Below are 18,084 nucleotides of genomic sequence, written 5' to 3'. Positions count from 1 at the left end.
AATCTAAAGAGCTAATAGAGTGACAGCCTATAGATTAAGGTGGTGGGGAGTGCAGAGTGTCTATTTTAGGCCTTACACTTGCATTGGAAGAAAAATGCTGTGTTTTATCTGTCATAAGCTTGTGATGCTGAAGTGTTACAGGAGCTGGGTAAATTTAAGCTCAGTAAATGTTAATAATGTTTACTGAGTTAGTAATGGCTGTTTTGTGTTTTCTTTTAGACCACTAATAGCAATTCGAATGTGGATTTAATACAAAATATAAGGATGTGCAGTTGTGCATTTCCTTATTACAGGGACTGACATGACATTGACAGCAGCTTAGAAGATCCCATCTGTACAAAGTGACTTTGGTGATTAACTGACTGTCTACATTTGACAGTTGCTGCAAGGCTCTTTCCTCCTTCAACCTGTAAGCAGAAATACTAGGGTTTTTTTTATAAATTGATGCTCAACCAACTGATTCTGTCATTTGTAGGATCAGTGATGACATGAAGCTGACTGACCTGGAACTGGTCAGGCTGGCAAACAATATTCAAGAGCTAATTTATAATGCCTCTGATATCTGCCATGATCGTTCAGTCAAGTTCCTCATGGCAAGAGCAAAGGTAAGGAGCTTGGGTCAGACTGCTGCTGGTGTCTCATCCTTAATGAGAATTTACTCCCAAGTTACTGGTTTAATGAGTGAGAGTTCTGAAATAGCATTCTCAATTGAAATTAAGTAACTGTTCCTGCTGCCACAGGCGCTTGATGTTAATGCCCAGAGCACACAAGCATTTTTTTCCCACTTTTTAATATTCTGACTTGCTGTCTTTGAAGCTCCATGCAGAGAACGCCTGTCTGTGGCAGGGTAGCTGCTTGCACTGCAATCTGCCTTCTCTGTCCCCTGTAGGGTTAAATAACATGCCTCTTAAAATACTAGTAGCCCTCAGACATGCTGAGTAGTTATTTCTTTACATCTCTGAATTTTTGTGGTGTTATGTCTCCTTACAATGGTTTTCTTTGCATATAGGATGGCTTCCTAGAGAAGCTGAATTCCAACGAGTTTGTTGCTCTTTCTCGCTTGATGGAAGGCTTTATCTTAGATACTGAGCAGATCTGCGGCAGGAAAAGTATGTCCTTGCGAGGAGCACTTCAGAGTCAAGCCAATAGATTTGTGAATAGATTCCATGAGGAGAGGAAGACTAAACTAAGGTATCTCTGGGTAGAAGATGTTTGTCTTCTTACGTGAATAATTTTATCAGTCATACGCCAGGCAAACACAATCTTTTGTTGCCTACAACACTAGTAAGCCAGTTGTACTTAAGAGCAAGGGGTGAAAAAACTGTATTAAAACCCAATTATCTTCAATTGGTTTAGACTTTTACTGTTTTCATAACTTAATTTCTTCAAACTGGATTGTTCTACAGTTACCTAAGTAAGGACTGTAATAGCTACAGGAAGTACGCAAGGCAGGAGTACTGAAGTGCAGGATTGCTCTGTCTCAGGGGTTAAGTAACTTGAGGATAATTTGCTTCCAACTGTTTTTAAAAAGAAAAAACAAACAAACCCCAAACAAACAAACAACCCCCCCCAAAACCTCTAACTGAAAACAACAATTAAAAAAAAAAGCTAACCACTTGTGGAACAGCATTCTCAGTAATGTACATCAAGTCTTTTTGCTCTCATCCATCAAAAACTCTTAAAATTCCAGTATTTACACATTATTTCAGTGGCAGTGATCTCATAAGATCTTTATTGCCTAGTGTAGTCTTTTGTCCTCTATGACAGATTGAATGTACAAATTGTGAGATCTCTAGGCCAACACAGTGTTTTTCTGTTTTGCTGCTGCCAGTTGTTGGGCACCTTTTTCTAATGAAGATGAATAACATAACATTTTGGGCCACTGTCTTTTTTTTAAATTGCTGTAGTTTTGATTCCACAGCATTACAGGCAGGAGAAGCGTCAAGGCAAGGCATTTCATTTTCTCAGCCTCCTCTCTTTCGTGTTTATAACTAGCCTACTTTTGGACAATGAGCGCTGGAAGCAAGCTGAAGTTCCTGCCGAGTTTCAGGATCTTGTCGATTCGGTGTCAGATGGCAGAATTTCTCTCCCTGAAAAAAAACCAGCGGGTGCGTATCTTGCAGTCCTACTGTTAACTGAATTTATTATCAGCAAATGCTGCTATTAAATGTTGATGGACATATTCCGAAGTCACTCTTGATCTGTGTTTGCTCGCTGTCTTCTGGGGGGATCAGAAGGAAGTTAATACCTTTTTTCTTTCTTTCCTTTTTTTTTTTCTTTTTTCTGTTACCAATGTTGAAACTTCTTGTGCTGACCTTAAAAGATTATTTATTTATTTTTTTTAAACCCATGTAAGTGTTAGCACAGGGAGGGAGCTACATTTTTATACAAGTATTCGCAGCGTAGAGGCTTGTAGTCTTTGCACAAATTCAGTCTTTCCCCAGAACATACCGTTGAAGTGTTGTAAGGAACCGAGGAGCGTATGTGTGTGCTCAGCCCCCCTTGTGTTAAACAAAGTTTGCTCTTTCCCACTACTTCATCAGCCAGTTCAAATGAAAGGCAGCATGCTATGTGGCTGTTCATGGAAGTGAAAACTCATGTACATTCAATTATTTACCTTGCCACAGAAACCTCATTTGACCTCAGACAAGTCACTTTTTTCTCCCCGTGCCCCATTTCCCCACATGCAAAATGGGAACGCATAATGCATTCCTAATTTGCGGGGATACTCATCCAATATTGCAGTGATGAATGTGTGTGAACAGCTAGAAGGGAAAGAAAACACACGTAGAGGGGAAGGAAAATGGCAATGGATGAGAAGGAAGAAAATACAGTAATGTTATGGTGGAGAAACCCCGACCCCCCCAAAGGGAATATAGCAGATACAGAGAGCGTATTAGGCAATAATCACTCCAGTTATGGGACACGACACCAAAATATGCTCATTGACCACTGCTCTTCCTTCAAGAAGATAGGAAACTGGTGGCATCAAATTTAGCATGAAAAACATCAGTTAGAGATTCTACTATGAAGCCTGAGGAAGAAGTGGTTCGAAGCTAAAATGTTAATATACACAGCAGATCATTTGAGAATGTATGGTAGAAAACCTAGTCACTTTTTCTGCTTTTCTTCTTCTATTTGTAAACTCTTTTATTTGAAGTTTCTAAGTCCATAATGACTGGGGGACTTTGTGGGATTTTTGATTTAAAATTCCAGCAGGTAATAAAGTAACTTTATGGGTCGTAATAATTATGACGGGTGACCAACTGTATAATAAATGCTGTAAAAGAGAGCAGTGTTCCAAAAATTGATTGTTCTTTTTTTTCAAGCCTTCGCAAGTGAACACTACATTTCTAGAAACTAGCATTTTTTTTGTACTTGTTTTTAGTTGAACTCATCCCTTTTCCTTTCTTGCTAAAATGTCTAGCTACTGAAGAAAGAAAGCCAACTGAATTCCTTATTGTTGAAGGACAAAAATATGCAACAGTTGGGTAAGATGCACTCTTTTCTCTTAGCAGTGGGTTAGTTGGCAAGAACTTTTGGGTAGAACTGTGATGAATACTAACAGCTTTAGCAATCTTATTTAAATAAAAAAGCCCTCTCCTTCCACAGACTAGTTTCTCTTTAGTTCCCAAACAGTTATAAAATGTTACAAGCTCTTCTGTACATCTGTTTCTTCTCTGAATGACTAGGCTGAGATTTATGGTTTCATTTGAATATGGTGTTTTTCCAGTTATTTCATGAAAACACATAGTCAAGAAAATACAGGTTTGTCTTCATAGCACACTGTGGTTATTTCTTGCAATGTAGGTTATCTCTGCAATGAGCAGGGACATCTTCAACCAGATCAGGGTGCTCAGAGCCCCGTCCAGCCTGACCTTGAATGTTTCCAGGGATGGGGCATCTAACACCTCTCTAGGCAACCTGTGCCAGGGTTTCACCACCTTCATAGTAAAAAAATTTCTTCCTTATATCTAGTCTGAATCTACCCTCCTTTAGTTTAAAACCATTATCCCTTGTCCTGTCACTACAGGCCCTACTAAAAAGTTTGTCCCCATCTTTCTTAGAGGCTCCCTTTAAGTACTGAAAGACCGCAGTAAGGTCTCCCCAGAGCCTTCTCTTCTCCAGGCTGAACAACCCCAAAATACATGAGTCCACTACTGAATGATTGCTTATCATATTCAGAATAAGAAATAAGATACGGGCTATCTCAGAAGCTGCATACGCTATTTCTTGGTATCCTGATTGCTTTGGATTGGAAAGTAGTTTCTTAAAGCTGGTTATATCAAAGACATTTTAAAATATATGATACTCACATACTTCTTTCATTTAAAAGCATGCTGTGTTTCCAAAGACTTTGAGGCTTAAGCATTAAATATGCATGAGAGTGTGTTTGGGGTGGGAGTAAAACCTGGAAGATCTCACTCCGCAGAGTCCTAACATCAATTTACCCCAAATTTAAAAGTTCTGATCTACATAATGTCTTTGACCAGCTGTCATTTTATGAGTTGCTTCATGATGATGGGTCGTTGTTCAATTAGAAACAGAAACTGATGGCTCAGAACTTCTGTGCCAGCCAACTGATATCATTGCAAAAGAGCATTTCAGGTCGAGTAGGAGCACTTGAACATGCTTTAAAGGATAAAATTTCCTTAATAGATGTTGTGTTTGATAATCCATCTCTGCTCATTTGAAACTTGTTACATTTAGCTCTGTGAAGCAATTGTCAGCTTCATGTTGGTGCAAATATTTGTTTCAGTTCTACACACTTCTACATACAGTTTCATTGTATTTGATCAAATCAAATGCATTCATGAAAAAAAGCCTAGATGTTCCCCAAAAATTCTCCAGGTGTTTATTTTAAGTTGATTGTTCATCATCTTTCTGCACTCTACTGCCTAAACGAAAAAAGAGATTGAACTACTTGAAATGTCAGAATATCTACTCTGAACATTTGATCTTGCCTTAGTTTTCTCGCCTTTTGTGTATTTGAATTCAAAGGAGCGTACCTGCTCTTTGTGGAGCCTTCCTAATTCCCTCCAGTATCTCCCAAATTCTCCAGTGCCTACTGAATTCAGGTGAAATTACAGATGTTGAGCATCTTGGAATGTACGGTGCTGTTTCTTCACAGCTGCCCTGTCTGTGTGACTCCTTAGCATTCATTACATCCTTTTTCAATGATTGTTGTTGTCTACATTCTGTGGATTTTTATACTTGCTCCAAGTTGGACAGAATTACACTCTAGTATAAGAAAGGAGCTTGGGATTATTTTTTTTTCCCCTGCCGACATCTGTGTGGAGATTTCTAGTTCCACAGTAGTTATTTTTGGAAATTAAAAAGTTACAGCAATACATGTTAAATACCTTTTCCACATGCCACCCTGTGAAATGGGTATTCTTTATAACCATCTTGATAGATCTTCTTTATGTTCTACCTCAGATCAGTTAGGGGGATTATTTAATGCTATAAACTCTAGCATTAGGTAGCTTTCTATCAACATGACTGACCTGTGTTTGATTTTTTTTTTTTTTTTTGGTCTTCTGTGTGCTGAAATGATATATTTGTCTGTTTCCTCTCTTGTAGGACAGTATTGCTGTTAATAAGAATAATCCTTGAGTACTGCCAGTGTGTGGATAACATTCCTTCCATCACCACTGACATGCTTACCCGCCTGTCTGATTTACTGAAGGTACGACTCCAAATGTACCGTCTGTGCTAATCAGGGGTATTCAGGGCAGGGAATGTGTCTTACTCTCTGTAATGCTTCACATGCTTTTATGATTTCCTATAAATTGTCTAGAAATGATTGCGTTTGTTACTGTGCCATAAGGTGGCCTGTGAAGCTAAGGGCATTAAAGATGCAATTTGTTGTGTGAATTAACTTTGGGAAGGCCGTCTTTCCTATTGTTCACCTGGGATATTAGAAATCCCATCTGGTAGTGTTTGTTACAGCTTCCTGTCCTTCAGGCTGGATGTAGGATTAATGCTGCTGAAGAAAAAGCAATTTGATCCCAGATGTCACGGAGATATATCTATGTTGAGGAAGGAAACGAGTCCCTTGGTTTTTACAAGTCAGTAGAGGCATAGTCAGTAGAAGCATGAAAAATCGTATGGGATGAAGCTTCTGTTGTAAAATATAAAGATGATGAAAGACCAGGGCCTTTTTGTCATTTATTTTTCACTAGAGAAGAGGAAAGCTGGTAAAGCACAGACACTGCAAGGTAATAGAAGTAAACAATAATAAAAGGAGCACTTGAATGCACCTTAAAACTGTCATTCATATATATATATATATAGGCTCCAAAGCCTAGCACTTAATTTATTTCAAAGTTTTCACTTGTGTCTTTGCCCACAAAGGTTATGTCAGGTATTAGAGTTTTGAACATAAGCATAATCGATAAAAGACGAACAGATTCTACTCTCCAAAAGTATATTTTATATAAGGAGGGGGAACACACCCTAGGAGACAGACCTTTAAATAATCTTCCAGTTAGTAGTTCTTATCTGAATAACCAGATGCAGGAACACTCCTTCCTGCAGTCATCATTCATATTCATCCACAGACCTTCTCCTTTGAAAGCGCTGTCCAAGGCCCATCAGTCAGTCTGGGACTGGCGATGCCCCTCTTCACCTCTTCTTCTCCAGCTTCACCCGAGTCTTGCAGCAGCTTCTCGCAGACAGGCAGAACAGCGGCAGATGCCTCAGACTTGGCCAGATTTGCATCTCTGTGTTACTTCTCTCTCCCTACCATATCTTGTTCTAGCTCTTAGTCATTTGTGGTTTTTATTCCTTGGTATTGAAACATCATGTGCAGTTTAATTGTTTCCTGTCTGGCAGCGAGGTGCCATCAGTTGGAGAGATGACAAGAGCAGCTAGCAAAAACAAAAGCTCGTTTATTACACTGAGAACAAAATAAGAGCCACTCAGGGTGTCCTTGCAGGTCGCTATGCTTTTTATTTGACAACTGTCAGAGCTAGCAAGCTTTGAAGGTAGCAAGAGCTAATCTTTATTGTAATGAAATTTCAGGCTGTTTTGAACTGTGGCTGCAACCAGAGTGAAATGACACCTGTGTATGGACAAAAACACGATCATTATTACTGGAGCTGTTTAGTTGGTGCAGACAAGAGAAGGCTTGCAGCCATGCAGAAGTGCTTTCCTCCAAGCAGTCACAAGGAGGGGGTGTTGCTCTTCTGATGTTTCAGGCATGCTGCTTCCTCCCTGCTTTGTCTGCAACAGGCCATCCGGCAACTGAGTAATAGCTATGAAAGGCAGAGGGAGAGTACAAGTCTCTATCATCCTTTATAGAGCATGTTTTTAATGGTCTGTCACGCAGTCAGTGAGCTAACCTGAGCCTAAATACCTCAGAGGAGCTTAGACTGTGTAGGATATATCCATCTTTGGCTCAGTGGATCTACTTCTAAAGTCCACCAGGAGGCATAAGAAAAGGTCTTGCTTTTTAGGAGGAGGAGATGAAGTGAATGTCAGCAGACCCTGGCTTCTGTCTGAGGGCAGAGTAGATTATGTCTCTCTCAGCTTGGGGGCCGCACGTAGCTCAGGTTCAGTTGTGGCACTAGGTCTGGGTTGTTTTTCTTGCCCCAGATACACCACTCTGGCAGCCCAGAGCGGGTGTGTGGGGTTCACGGTGTATCCTCTCTGGTCCTGAGTTTTGTGACTGACTCCAGGCAATAGCCAGAAAAGTTGTTTCCTGGTTTTGCTCAAGAAGGGTTGAAATTTTGGGTTTGTTCTTGCATTATTGTGAAGCAAAACCTGTGAAGCAGGATTGTGGCCCCCCAAAAAAGGAGCTTTATGTGAGGGAAATGGTCTGTGTTGCAGATGTAAGCTTCAGGGCAACCTTGTCATAATTTCTTGTGAGTCTTCCTTCAGGTGCAAGAGAAAGGGTCAGCTCTCTATAGGTTTTGCCTCCCAATTTCCACCCCAGTGTCAACAGGACAGTTCTGTTCCAACATGAGCCCTGAGGCTTCTCCTCTCCATTCAGAGCAGGAATCGGGGACAGCAGCAACGGCTCCTCCATCTTTACTGCATCACCCAAGCCAGCCTAGAATATCTGGTGTTTCAAGCTGGGTGATTGGAGCAGAATTCCAAATTAAGACAGAATATGCTAACAGGAACTGTCTTACTGTCCAGAGACTTTGCTGGCCTGTGTGTGTCTAATGATAACTTCTTTTCTTCTGGAACTAAGTTAGGAAGATCAAGTCATGAGTCATCCACTGTACCTGGAATTCTTCCAGAATCAGTTTTTGACATGGCTTAACATGTTTATCATTTCTTAATCTCGGTATTTTATAGTGTTAGAAACACAGGTTCAGCCACCTCAGCAGCAGTGAGTTTCAGTGCTTTCAAGTTTTCTTTTAGTTTTCGAGGCTCTGGTCTAGAGCCAGAGCAGAAGCTTCTTCTTTTGCTGTTTTCCATTCCAATATTACACTTGGTCTACGCTACTTAGCAAAACTAATGAGATCTTACCCTTCGCTCCATCCAAGGCCGTGGTTTGATAAGTGTGTTTTATAGATCTCTAGCTGTTCTTGTGTATGGCTTTCAAAGTTAGGCTGAACATAGCTAGTCTGCAGCAAGTCTGACTTGCTGCTTTTCTTTCACACTGGGAGAAGCCTCACTCAAAGGTCTCAGAGAAGCAGAAATTAGCCCCTGAATTGCAATCACTGAGTGGCTGACTGTATTTTTAATAGCAGTATTTCTACATCCCTTTGCTGAAACACTGCCTTGAGTGCTTTAGCATAAGCTGAGTCAAAAAAATTCTATGGGTCCGTGACTACTGAGAATGGTGAAGAAGTTCCTTTTGTCTTACTAGTTAAGTCGTGGACTCCTCTGCAGGTAAGGAGTGTGTGAAACTCTGGTACTGGCCTTCATAATAATCTATTTAATCTTGCAAAATTCTATTGATGGTATTTCTAAACTGTGATTATGTGTAGTTGTTGAAGAGTCAGCATGCGTTTTTCACTATCTTTTTCTTTCTCACAGTATTTCAACTCTAGAAGCTGCCAGCTAGTGCTTGGAGCTGGTGCGTTACAAGTTGTTGGTTTGAAAACGATCACTACAAAAAACCTAGGTATGGATTTCTGTATTTAAAATGTCAAAGCTTGTTCTCCTGTTCAAAAAAACAAACACAAAACCCCCCTAAACATTTATTATAAGCTATGTTTGTGTTGTGGTGCCATGCAGGGAACACAGAGGGTGATAAGACCTTGCTAGTTAGGGGGTAAAACATGTATAAAAGCTAGTGAATTGTCTGATTAAGGGGTGCACTAAAATCCATCAAATTCCTTTGCTGTCTACTGGATCACTTTAAATGTAAAGCTTCACTGTGTTACATGAAGGAAACTTAAGAACAAATACACAGGCTAGCAAGTTTTCCATGAAAATGTTTTGACTGCGGGAAGGTGTAATTACTTTTTCAGCGGTGACTTCAGCATGCTTGGCAGCTGCTTGGTGTTCAGATCTTGAGATTGGAGGTACATAGATAGAGGAATGCAGCCAAACCCCTGTCTCCCCGTGCATTCGCTGAGCTGTGCTGTCCCATCTGCCCCGTGGTGCTGTATTCTGTAACGCCGTGTCCACGTACAGCTCCTGTGGGTTATAGCCGCGTGTCAGTAATGCGCAAAATTATTTCTCTGGGTGGCTCCAAATTGAATAGTTAGTCTTTATGTGGCTCAGTGTCCCGGCGCAGTCAGGTAACTTAGGGCTCTGTGTCTCTGTGCTGAATCCAAACTATGATTTGGCCTTTAGAGCTACTCATTTTCAGTGTGCAGCTATTTAGCTGAACTGCCAGCGCCAAGTTACCCGCCCGGACTCCTTTAGCTGCTCTGAAAAGCTGGGGAGAACTAGGTGCCCAGTTCCATGCTACAGAAAAGTCTGACACGCTACTCCCGACCCCCGGTTTTAAACTATCTCCTGAAACGAAGAGCCTTTGGTTGATGGGTTGAAGCAGGTATTTGAACTTGCAGTTCCCGTGTTTCAGGGTGTCCTGATGACCAGTCTGCACTTCCCTTTTTAAAAGCAAACAGCTTCAGGAGAATGGGTTGAGAGGCTGCCCCCAAAGGGGCCATGGGCCGTGCTGTTGGAGCAGACACAAGTGAGCAGAGAAAAGCTGGGTCAGGCCTTTGCTCCAGAAGGCTTGGCCAGTGCGGTGACCACACCGGCACCGCCGTGTGTCCCGCTGCCGGCTCAGGCCCTGGTGGGCACAGGAGAAGCTTGGTTTTGGGAATCCTGCCGGCATCGCAGGCAGGAGCAGGCTCTGGGCAGCTCAGCAGTAGCAGGGCAGGGTGTTTATGTGCACCTCCCGCAGAAGAAATACTGATGCCTTGAGAATGTGGCTGCCGAGGTTAGGTAGCTGATGAGTCAGGTCTTTTGCGATCTCTCTGATGTCTGCGTGTGCTCAGGGCTCAAAATGTCAAGTAGACGCTTAAAGCCTCTTGTAAAATTAGTCCCTTATCCCGTATCTCACAGAAGCTGGGTGTGAATAGCCAGGTAGTAGTCTGGCGTCTTCACTGGGTGGGGTTTCCCAGGTGAAACAAATGCTTACCTCCTTTTCTTATTTTTTTTAAAAAAATGTTAAATTGTGTCAGATCTGTTATTTATGTTCAAGGAGATACAGTCTATACAAAATTACTCTTCCTGCGTAATAATTAAGTTATTTTTCTTTTCCTCTCTTGCTTCTGGATTTACAGCCCTTTCTTCACGTTGCCTACAGCTAATCGTACACTACATTCCTATTATCAGGGCTCATTTTGAAGCTCGACTGCAGCCGAAGCAGTTTAGCATGCTCAGGCATTTTGACCACATTACGAAGGTAAATCTTTTGGCGTTTCCTAATTAAACGCAAAGTTCTGCTTTTCAACTGTGCTCTGAAGAATATGAATCCATTAGATAGTAAATAAAACCTGCTTTCTTCCATTACAGGATTATCATGACCACATAGCTGAAATTTCAGCAAAGCTCGTTGCCATAATGGATAGCTTATTTGACAAACTGTTATCCAAGGTAATGATTTATGGAAATAATTATACAGTCTCTAAATTGCAATTGGAGGTCTCATTGTATACAGTGTAGATGTTTCAAATGGAGTCTTAAACTTTCCTAATCAGGAATTGTTTGAACTTCTTTAAACTGTATAAACACAAAGCTCTGTGCTGTACTTGTGAATGTGTTTTGTCTCAACATTTGCCATCTGGGTGTCATTTGCCTTCACCTCCACAAAAAACAATGCTTCATTTATTCCTTCAGCAGTAACAGAAATGCTTTGGCTGGTGCAGATGCTCTGGTGTTGAGAAACTGAAGTGCTCTCCTACCCTCAGCAGTTTTCTCCGCTGACAGCTCTTGTCTGCAGTCAGGCTGAGCCAGTTCCCGTTTCCTGCTCTTCTCAACAGTGCCTCTTTGGAAGTGGGGAGCATGTAATTTCCTGCAGCTGAGGAAACGGCACAAAACTGCTGAGCAGGAAGAGTTTTTAGAGGGGAAGGACCAGCTCTTCTATCAGGCTACAGTGCTGGAGACTAGAGGGCTGTGCGTAGCAGTTCCTGCTGGGTAGCAATGCTAATAGCTGTCCCATGAAGTGCTGTTAGTATTTTTTGGTTTTTGAACACTCATCAGTGGAACAGGTTGGTCCTGGGCTGGATCCACTCGCTCTGACTCATCTCGAGGCAGAATACACTGACAGAGACTGCCCCGAGGTGGGACCTGCTGGGCCCACAGATCTGGTAGATAAAGTACACGAGCTTTTAAAGCTTAGTGTTTTGCTTTGGATCTTAGGCTCTTAAAAGAAAAGGGGAAAAAAACCAAGCAGCTGTTTCATGAAAGAGAAAAATTAATTCTTTGCTGACTGATTTGATTGATCGGCCTGGGCCAACCTCTTCCTTGTCGGAGCTCATGAGAAGCACAGCAGCTCCCTGGTGGAGCACAGCTTGGGGATGGGCTGATGGGGGCTGCAGTGAGGCACCTGTAACAGGCAGCATTTCTTTCTTCCTTGCTGTTTCTATTATTTTATTGTTTATTTTACGTTGTGCTTTTTCTTTTCATCTATTTCTTTGGGCTATCAAACAGTGTTACCTAAACTTAGGGGCAAAAAGTCCCCAAAGCATTTAAATTAGAATTCCCAGCCTGCTGTTGTGTTTACACCTTTTAAAACATGTTTATGCCCTTTTCTAAAGATCCAAATAATGGTTTTCTGCTTTTTTGGTTTTTTGCCTCAGATAAAAATACCTGTTCTATGAAATAACGTGGCTTTTTGGTCACTTTACCTCTTATCTCTTGAAAATAAAAGACAGATGCAAGAATTTAGATTATTGATACTAAACAAGTTAGCCCAAACAAACCAATAACACAGTTCGTGTTCTTGATGGTAGTAAGTATCCATCCCTTACTGTCCTTCCATCTTTACAGCCCATTCTCCCCCTGTGAGCTGGCACGAGATACAAACTGAGAATGTTCCTGTCCTTTAGAGCTCTTAAAGGCTTGAGTGAGAGTGCCTGGCTCACGTGAATGCAGCCACAGAGTACAGGAGAAAAGGAGACCATGTGTTGGTTTGCCTCTGTTCCTAACATACCCCGTAATTTGGCTCATCTTGTTCCTGAAATAATGAAATCTTGGCACTGAAGGCTGTGAAGAACGTAAAAACAGGAAATTTGCAAATGGGCATGTCAGTGCAACCGTGTCAGTGTGTTCTTTGTTTTCTATGTTTTTGTGAGAATCTAAATATTTCAGTGCCTTGTGGATAAAGTGGTCACCTGCTTTCAAGTGCGTAAATCTGAATGAGTGAGCAAGCAAGTTTCATAGCAGTGCGTGTCCAGCATGCTTTAAACACAAATATTACACCATCTAGAAACCTGCTTTGTAGGAGACAACACTGTTTGGTCCCGTAGAAGGGACGCTGGCCTGGCACTTGGGTAATGTGGGTAAGTTACTTTTGCATTTCCAGGCTCTGCTTCCCGCGGGAGCTCCGTGGAACAGGAGCTGTCTTCACGCAGGGCCAGCGCGATGAGGCTGTGCGCTCAGTGGGGCGTTTCACAACAGCGCGGACAGTTCCCAGCATCTCTCTGTTACCTTTGGCAGGGAGATAAAACAGGGACGGGGGTATTTAACAGCTGTAATTAGCAAGTGAAAAACGTGTAGGTTTTTAAAAAAGGGATGAAAGTTCATGGAAAAAATCCAGTGCGAGTTTTTAGCTTCTCTTGGAGCTTGCTGTCTTGTGACTGTTTGGACAGAAGAGCAGTAAATTTTTGTCTGATCCCTCACGGTGTTACACGCTGCTGACCTTAGCTGGAGATAAAAATGGCCAGCGCCTTGCAGGGCTGGAGCTCATGTTTCTTTCTGGTGCTGTTGCTTTTCCCCCATCACAATGAAGAGTTTGATTTGTCTGTAGTCATGCAAGAGCCATCGCTGCAGCTTGCCTGTTCCCTTTGGCTTTACTGATAAATCGTAAATCATTTGTTGCCAAACTCTCATGTCTTGAGGCACAATCCTGTATGCTGTGTGGTTGTCCCACGCAGGGAGCAGGGCTCCTGGAGCAGCCAGCGCTATTTTTCTGCTACTTCTCCTGTCAAAATTAGGTCATCGGTTTGGCTTTTCCGTAAAGACTTTCTCAAAACTCCCCATTTCTTTTTTTTCTCTCGCGCTCAGGGAAACTTTGTTCTCTTTCACAATTCAGGCTAGCATAAGTGAGAGCATCTCCTCCAATGTATTTGTAAATAGTTTAGTTCTAACGATTCGGCTCTTCCACTGAATTGGGCAAGGCTCTGTGGGGAAGTATCACCCTACCAAAGGTGACCCACCAGTGTGTAACCCGGGCCTGTGCCAGCATGGCCCCTCCACCAGGAACTGAAGGGCTGGCTTCGCTGTTCCTGGGACAGTTTTGCAGAGTGTTTCTGAAATCACATTCAGATCTTCCCTATCCAGGGTGGGGACGTAAGAATTTTGTTCCCTTTGTAGCAAATCTCTTGCCATCTGGTGGTTTCCAGTGTCTTGTTTCTTGGATCTCAGTCACTGGCAGAAGGGATGTTTTCTACTTTGTTTTCCAAGGTGTTTCTGCAATGTTTTTGTGGGGTTGTTTTTGTTTGGGGGTTTTTTTATGGCCAATATTGAGTTTTCCGGAGCTTCCATTTCTTTATGCTTTTCTTTCCTTGTTTCTGCAGAAATTTGGGTGTATGTGATCTTAGAGAAGCGGTTTTCTCTCCTGAAGTACTTGAGGGGCATATTCCTCCGAGGTAGAATTGCTTGTCTGTCACTGACTCCGGCAGATCTGAAGGAGAGGGCCAGCTAGCAGGCCAGACAGTGCGCATCTGTGTAGCTGGCACAGTGATTATTCTCTCTGCATCTGTAATTCGTAGGGTAATGGAAATGTGATGAGCAAAGAGAAGCAATTCAAACTAACAAAGATGAATAGATGAAGTTGGGAAATCCTTGGGTTTCGTACTGCTTTGAATGTTACCGTTTGCTTATAAAGCAAGAAGCGCTAAGAGATTGTATGATGTCAGTCCTTGGCCGAATCGGATCGTACCCAGCGACCCTTTAAATTTGTGATACGCTAAATGAACCTCGATTTCATGACATCATTAGCAACGCAGGCCTTCCGATGGCTGTTGGAAACTCTCTATATAAACCGTCTTAAAGTGGTAGAAAGGAGTAACTGGTTGTGTGTTTATTTCCAGTATGAAGTGAAAGCTCCTGTTCCTTCAGCATGCTTCAGGAATATCTGCAAGCAAATGGCGAAGATGCATGAAGCTATATATGATCTCCTTCCCGAGGAGCAAACTCAGGTGAATGTTATTTTTGAGATTCATCTAACACCTCCCTTGCAAATGTACATGAACTCAGTAACAAGAGAGACTTCTGCTTTATCTAGGGGGAAAAAATTCTGGGTGTTTGTGAAACCCACACATTAAAGGGGTTGGCAGCAGTCACGCAGACAGCTCGGGCTGAACTGAAGTGTTTGGATGTGCAGGGGGAACGATGAGACACGCAAAAAGAACTGACTGATTCCAGCATTTTGAGCTGCATTTTTGTGTCTAGAGAGGTGGATCTTCAATTCAGGAATTAGTGCTGAAATTCTACACAAATGGGAACGCTTTGGGGCTCTAGTACAGCCCTTTTAGGGAATTCTTCTCTAACGCTGCTCAAATTTTGTGGCTTCCGAAGGTCCCTAAATGTATTACGCAGCCAAGTTTTACCAGATGTGCTTTTTCAGTATTTTGCTGCAGTTATTGCTACTGCAGAGTTGTAAATCTAAGGACAGGAAGGACTGATCCGGTCACTGAATACACTAAATTGTCGTTTCTCTTTTGCACTAAATTAAATGGTCCCTTCAAAGTGTTTTTCGTGCTCTCTCTTGGAAAAAAGACTTCAGGTGGTTATAGTACAGGAAAAGATTTGTTATCTTCTAGCCTTAATACAAGTTGCTAGATGCTTCAGACAACGGGGAAGAAAATTTCGTGCTCCAAAGAATGTGTCCTCTAAGTGCAACACGTAACAGATAAGTGAGGGTATATACTGTCCTGTATGTTACCTATTGTATGTGGCCAGAAAGATTAGGAGGCGGAAGGACTGGCAGAAGGGGAAAATCATATGAATTACAAAAACAAAACGGAAAGTTAGTGATTTAAGGTGTTCGCAATGTATTTCCTCTCTGTAGGCAGCGATGCAAGCGTGGGGATGGTTCCTTACTCTGGCTCTGTGGTTTCTTCTAGATGTTGTTTTTGAGAATTAACGCAAGCTACAAACTTCACCTGAAGAGGCAGCTGGCCCACCTAAACGTAGTCAATGACGGAGGACCTCTGAATGGGTACGTTTGGGCGCTTTGGGGTTGTTTTTTTTTACTGCTTAATTAATTTAAATAAGCGGGCTTTGTCTTCTGCAAGAAAGTTGTGATTGCAGAATGCAGCCACGCTCTGTGTTTGAGTACGTTTTGGAGCTTTCTTACAGTAAAGGCCATGACTTGTGCCTCTCTGTGGTAACCAGGAATGCAGTCAGCTTGGTAATAGATTGGGAGTTGGGCATTGTCCTGCTGGAAACCTGCTGTAGGTTTCCTGGCTTCGTGGATTGTTTTTTCTCCTTTCGTGTGACAGCAGCCACCACAGTTTAATTTGCGAGAGTTGCGTGATTCATGAAGCAGTTCTAAAATGTGGATGATGACTCACGGCGCTAGCAAAGTAAAAATAGGAAAAAGTGGTATTTCATCTGTGCAGTGAGCAGCTTCTGTACAGGAATTGTTTTTAGAGCAGAACTAGGTTTGAAAGATGATGCTCACAGAGCTTTTCCCCTTTCCAGCCCCAGCCCAACCCTCCATCACCAGAACAGGTGGGTGGTACCTGTGCTGAGGGGCTGTGGCTGTGTCACACCTCCCGGGAAGGCGGACAGCCTCTTGCAGGCTGAATCCTGTTGTGAGTTGGATTGTCCCCTGAACTGGTGGCTTTTATAATCGTTCTTAATGACCCGGGGGCGTTTATTTGCAGTCTGGTAGGGGTGAAATTTGGTCGGCCTACCCACGTGCAAGAAAGCATTGTCTTTTTACATGTTTTTCTGATCCTCATCCTGTTTTAAACTGCTTGTTTGCGTAATAATAGAGGAAATCAAGGTCTGTGAATCGTGGTTAATTTTGTTACTATGAAAATACAACTTTTCTGCCTTCATCTTGGCTACTTTCTAACTAGAAACACCATGGTCATGTTTCTGTCATCCCCCGATACGTTTCAACAATGTAGGAGGGATTTTTATCTCTGTACAAACTGTTACAAACAATATTGCTGTTTGGTTGCTTTTACATTAACCTTCTAGAATAGAGAAGCTAATGTTGCAATAATTAATATTCTAAGTTGCAATGGAATCAGGGGGTTAAGTCAAGATAAGCCTGGAATTACAGCAAGAGAATAGCAGTTTTAGATGCCCAGTTCCTGCTGAGTTTTCTGAACTCGTCGTTTGCTCTCCCTTCCCTGTAAATAAGGAGTTTTACACCTAGCAGTAATCATGTACGGTCACTGCTGTAAAATAAACCACAGCTGTAGCACTGTGTGTTGAACCGATACTGAAAACACTCAGTCCTTGAAGGTGCATCGCTGTCAGCATGCGCCCAATTCATAAACCTGGTTGTTTTTCTGAGTGCCCCAGGTGGACGGGCCAGGTTCGGGCGCTAACCATCTCGTTGCGTCTTTCACTGCAGGCTGGTGACTTCAGACGTAGCTTTTTACACTGGAAACCTTCAAGCTCTGAAAGGCCTTAACGACTTAGACCTAAACATGGCTGAAATTTGGGAGCAGAAGAGGTGATAATCCACCGGGAGCAGTCGCCTGGCTCTGACAAGAGACCGACTTTCTTCTAAAGCAGCGTGATGACTGTGAGGTGAATAGTTAAGACTGGCGTGCGAGAAAGGACACTATTGATAGTCGGGGGAAGTAGACTCAGAGGGAGCTGCAGGGAGAGATCTGTTCAGTGTCCTTCAGCAAGAACCAAGCGATCAGCTGTCTGTGCAATGGGGTTTCTTTTCATTCTCTCTGGAAACAGACTCAGGTTTCTTTGGACCAAATCCAAAAGAACACATAGCTGTAACACAGCTGTAGTTGGCTAGAACGCTCTGTATATCTTTATATTAAAAAGATGCTTTGCATTTCTTCTAGTGCAATGAAATTCACACGGTGTCCCACCTTATTTAATGATGGTACAATATAAAAATCCTGCAGTTGGAACTCTGTAGAAAATGTTTTTCTCTATGAAACGATGCTGTTCTAAAATTTATTTTTTTACAGAACTTTATATAAATAAATGTCTTTTGATTGCTTGCATATAGGATTCAGATTTGTTAGGGAGCAGTCCTGTTTCAGGGGATTTCTCACCGCTGGGCTCTTGCTGCCCCCAGAAGCTACGATTTTTTCTAATGAATTGTCAGTTCACTGAGGCCATTACCTAGGGTGCTGAAATGATCAGCATCAGCAGTGACGTGTAACAGCTGGTGGCATTTGAAGGTAGCAGAAAGGCTGCTGTGGCTGCCCAGGCAGGGAGGAGGCAGCACTGCTGCCAGCAGGTCAGGACTAAAGCCACAAAGCTGGGTGTGTGAAGGCAGGAAGACGCAGA

At 42.4% G+C, this 18,084-nt stretch overlaps 1 protein-coding gene across 2 annotated transcripts in view; it reads left to right on the top strand.

The window, feature by feature from the left end:
* VPS54 (VPS54 subunit of GARP complex) overlaps nt 1–17,503 on the top strand; it is a 41,047-nt gene extending 23,544 nt beyond the window's left edge. For both annotated transcript variants that reach the window (XM_009812709.2, XM_009812708.2), the window contains exons 12-22: nt 476–605; nt 1,010–1,191; nt 1,996–2,108; nt 3,428–3,491; nt 5,584–5,689; nt 8,995–9,082; nt 10,701–10,822; nt 10,933–11,013; nt 14,673–14,780; nt 15,708–15,802; nt 17,177–17,503. In XM_009812709.2, the coding sequence (XP_009811011.2) occupies nt 476–605; nt 1,010–1,191; nt 1,996–2,108; nt 3,428–3,491; nt 5,584–5,689; nt 8,995–9,082; nt 10,701–10,822; nt 10,933–11,013; nt 14,673–14,780; nt 15,708–15,802; nt 17,177–17,282 (1,195 nt within the window). In that variant the 3' untranslated portion in view covers nt 17,283–17,503. The remainder of the gene's footprint in view (nt 1–475; nt 606–1,009; nt 1,192–1,995; nt 2,109–3,427; nt 3,492–5,583; nt 5,690–8,994; nt 9,083–10,700; nt 10,823–10,932; nt 11,014–14,672; nt 14,781–15,707; nt 15,803–17,176) is intronic.
* The last annotated feature ends 581 nt before the right edge of the window (nt 17,504–18,084 follow it).

Source organism: Gavia stellata, chromosome 23 (genome assembly GCF_030936135.1).
Source record: "Gavia stellata isolate bGavSte3 chromosome 23, bGavSte3.hap2, whole genome shotgun sequence".
NCBI lineage: Eukaryota > Metazoa > Chordata > Aves > Gaviiformes > Gaviidae > Gavia > Gavia stellata.
The sequence above is the reverse complement of the archived record's forward strand: the minus strand, read 5'-3'. Positions and strand labels throughout refer to the sequence as shown.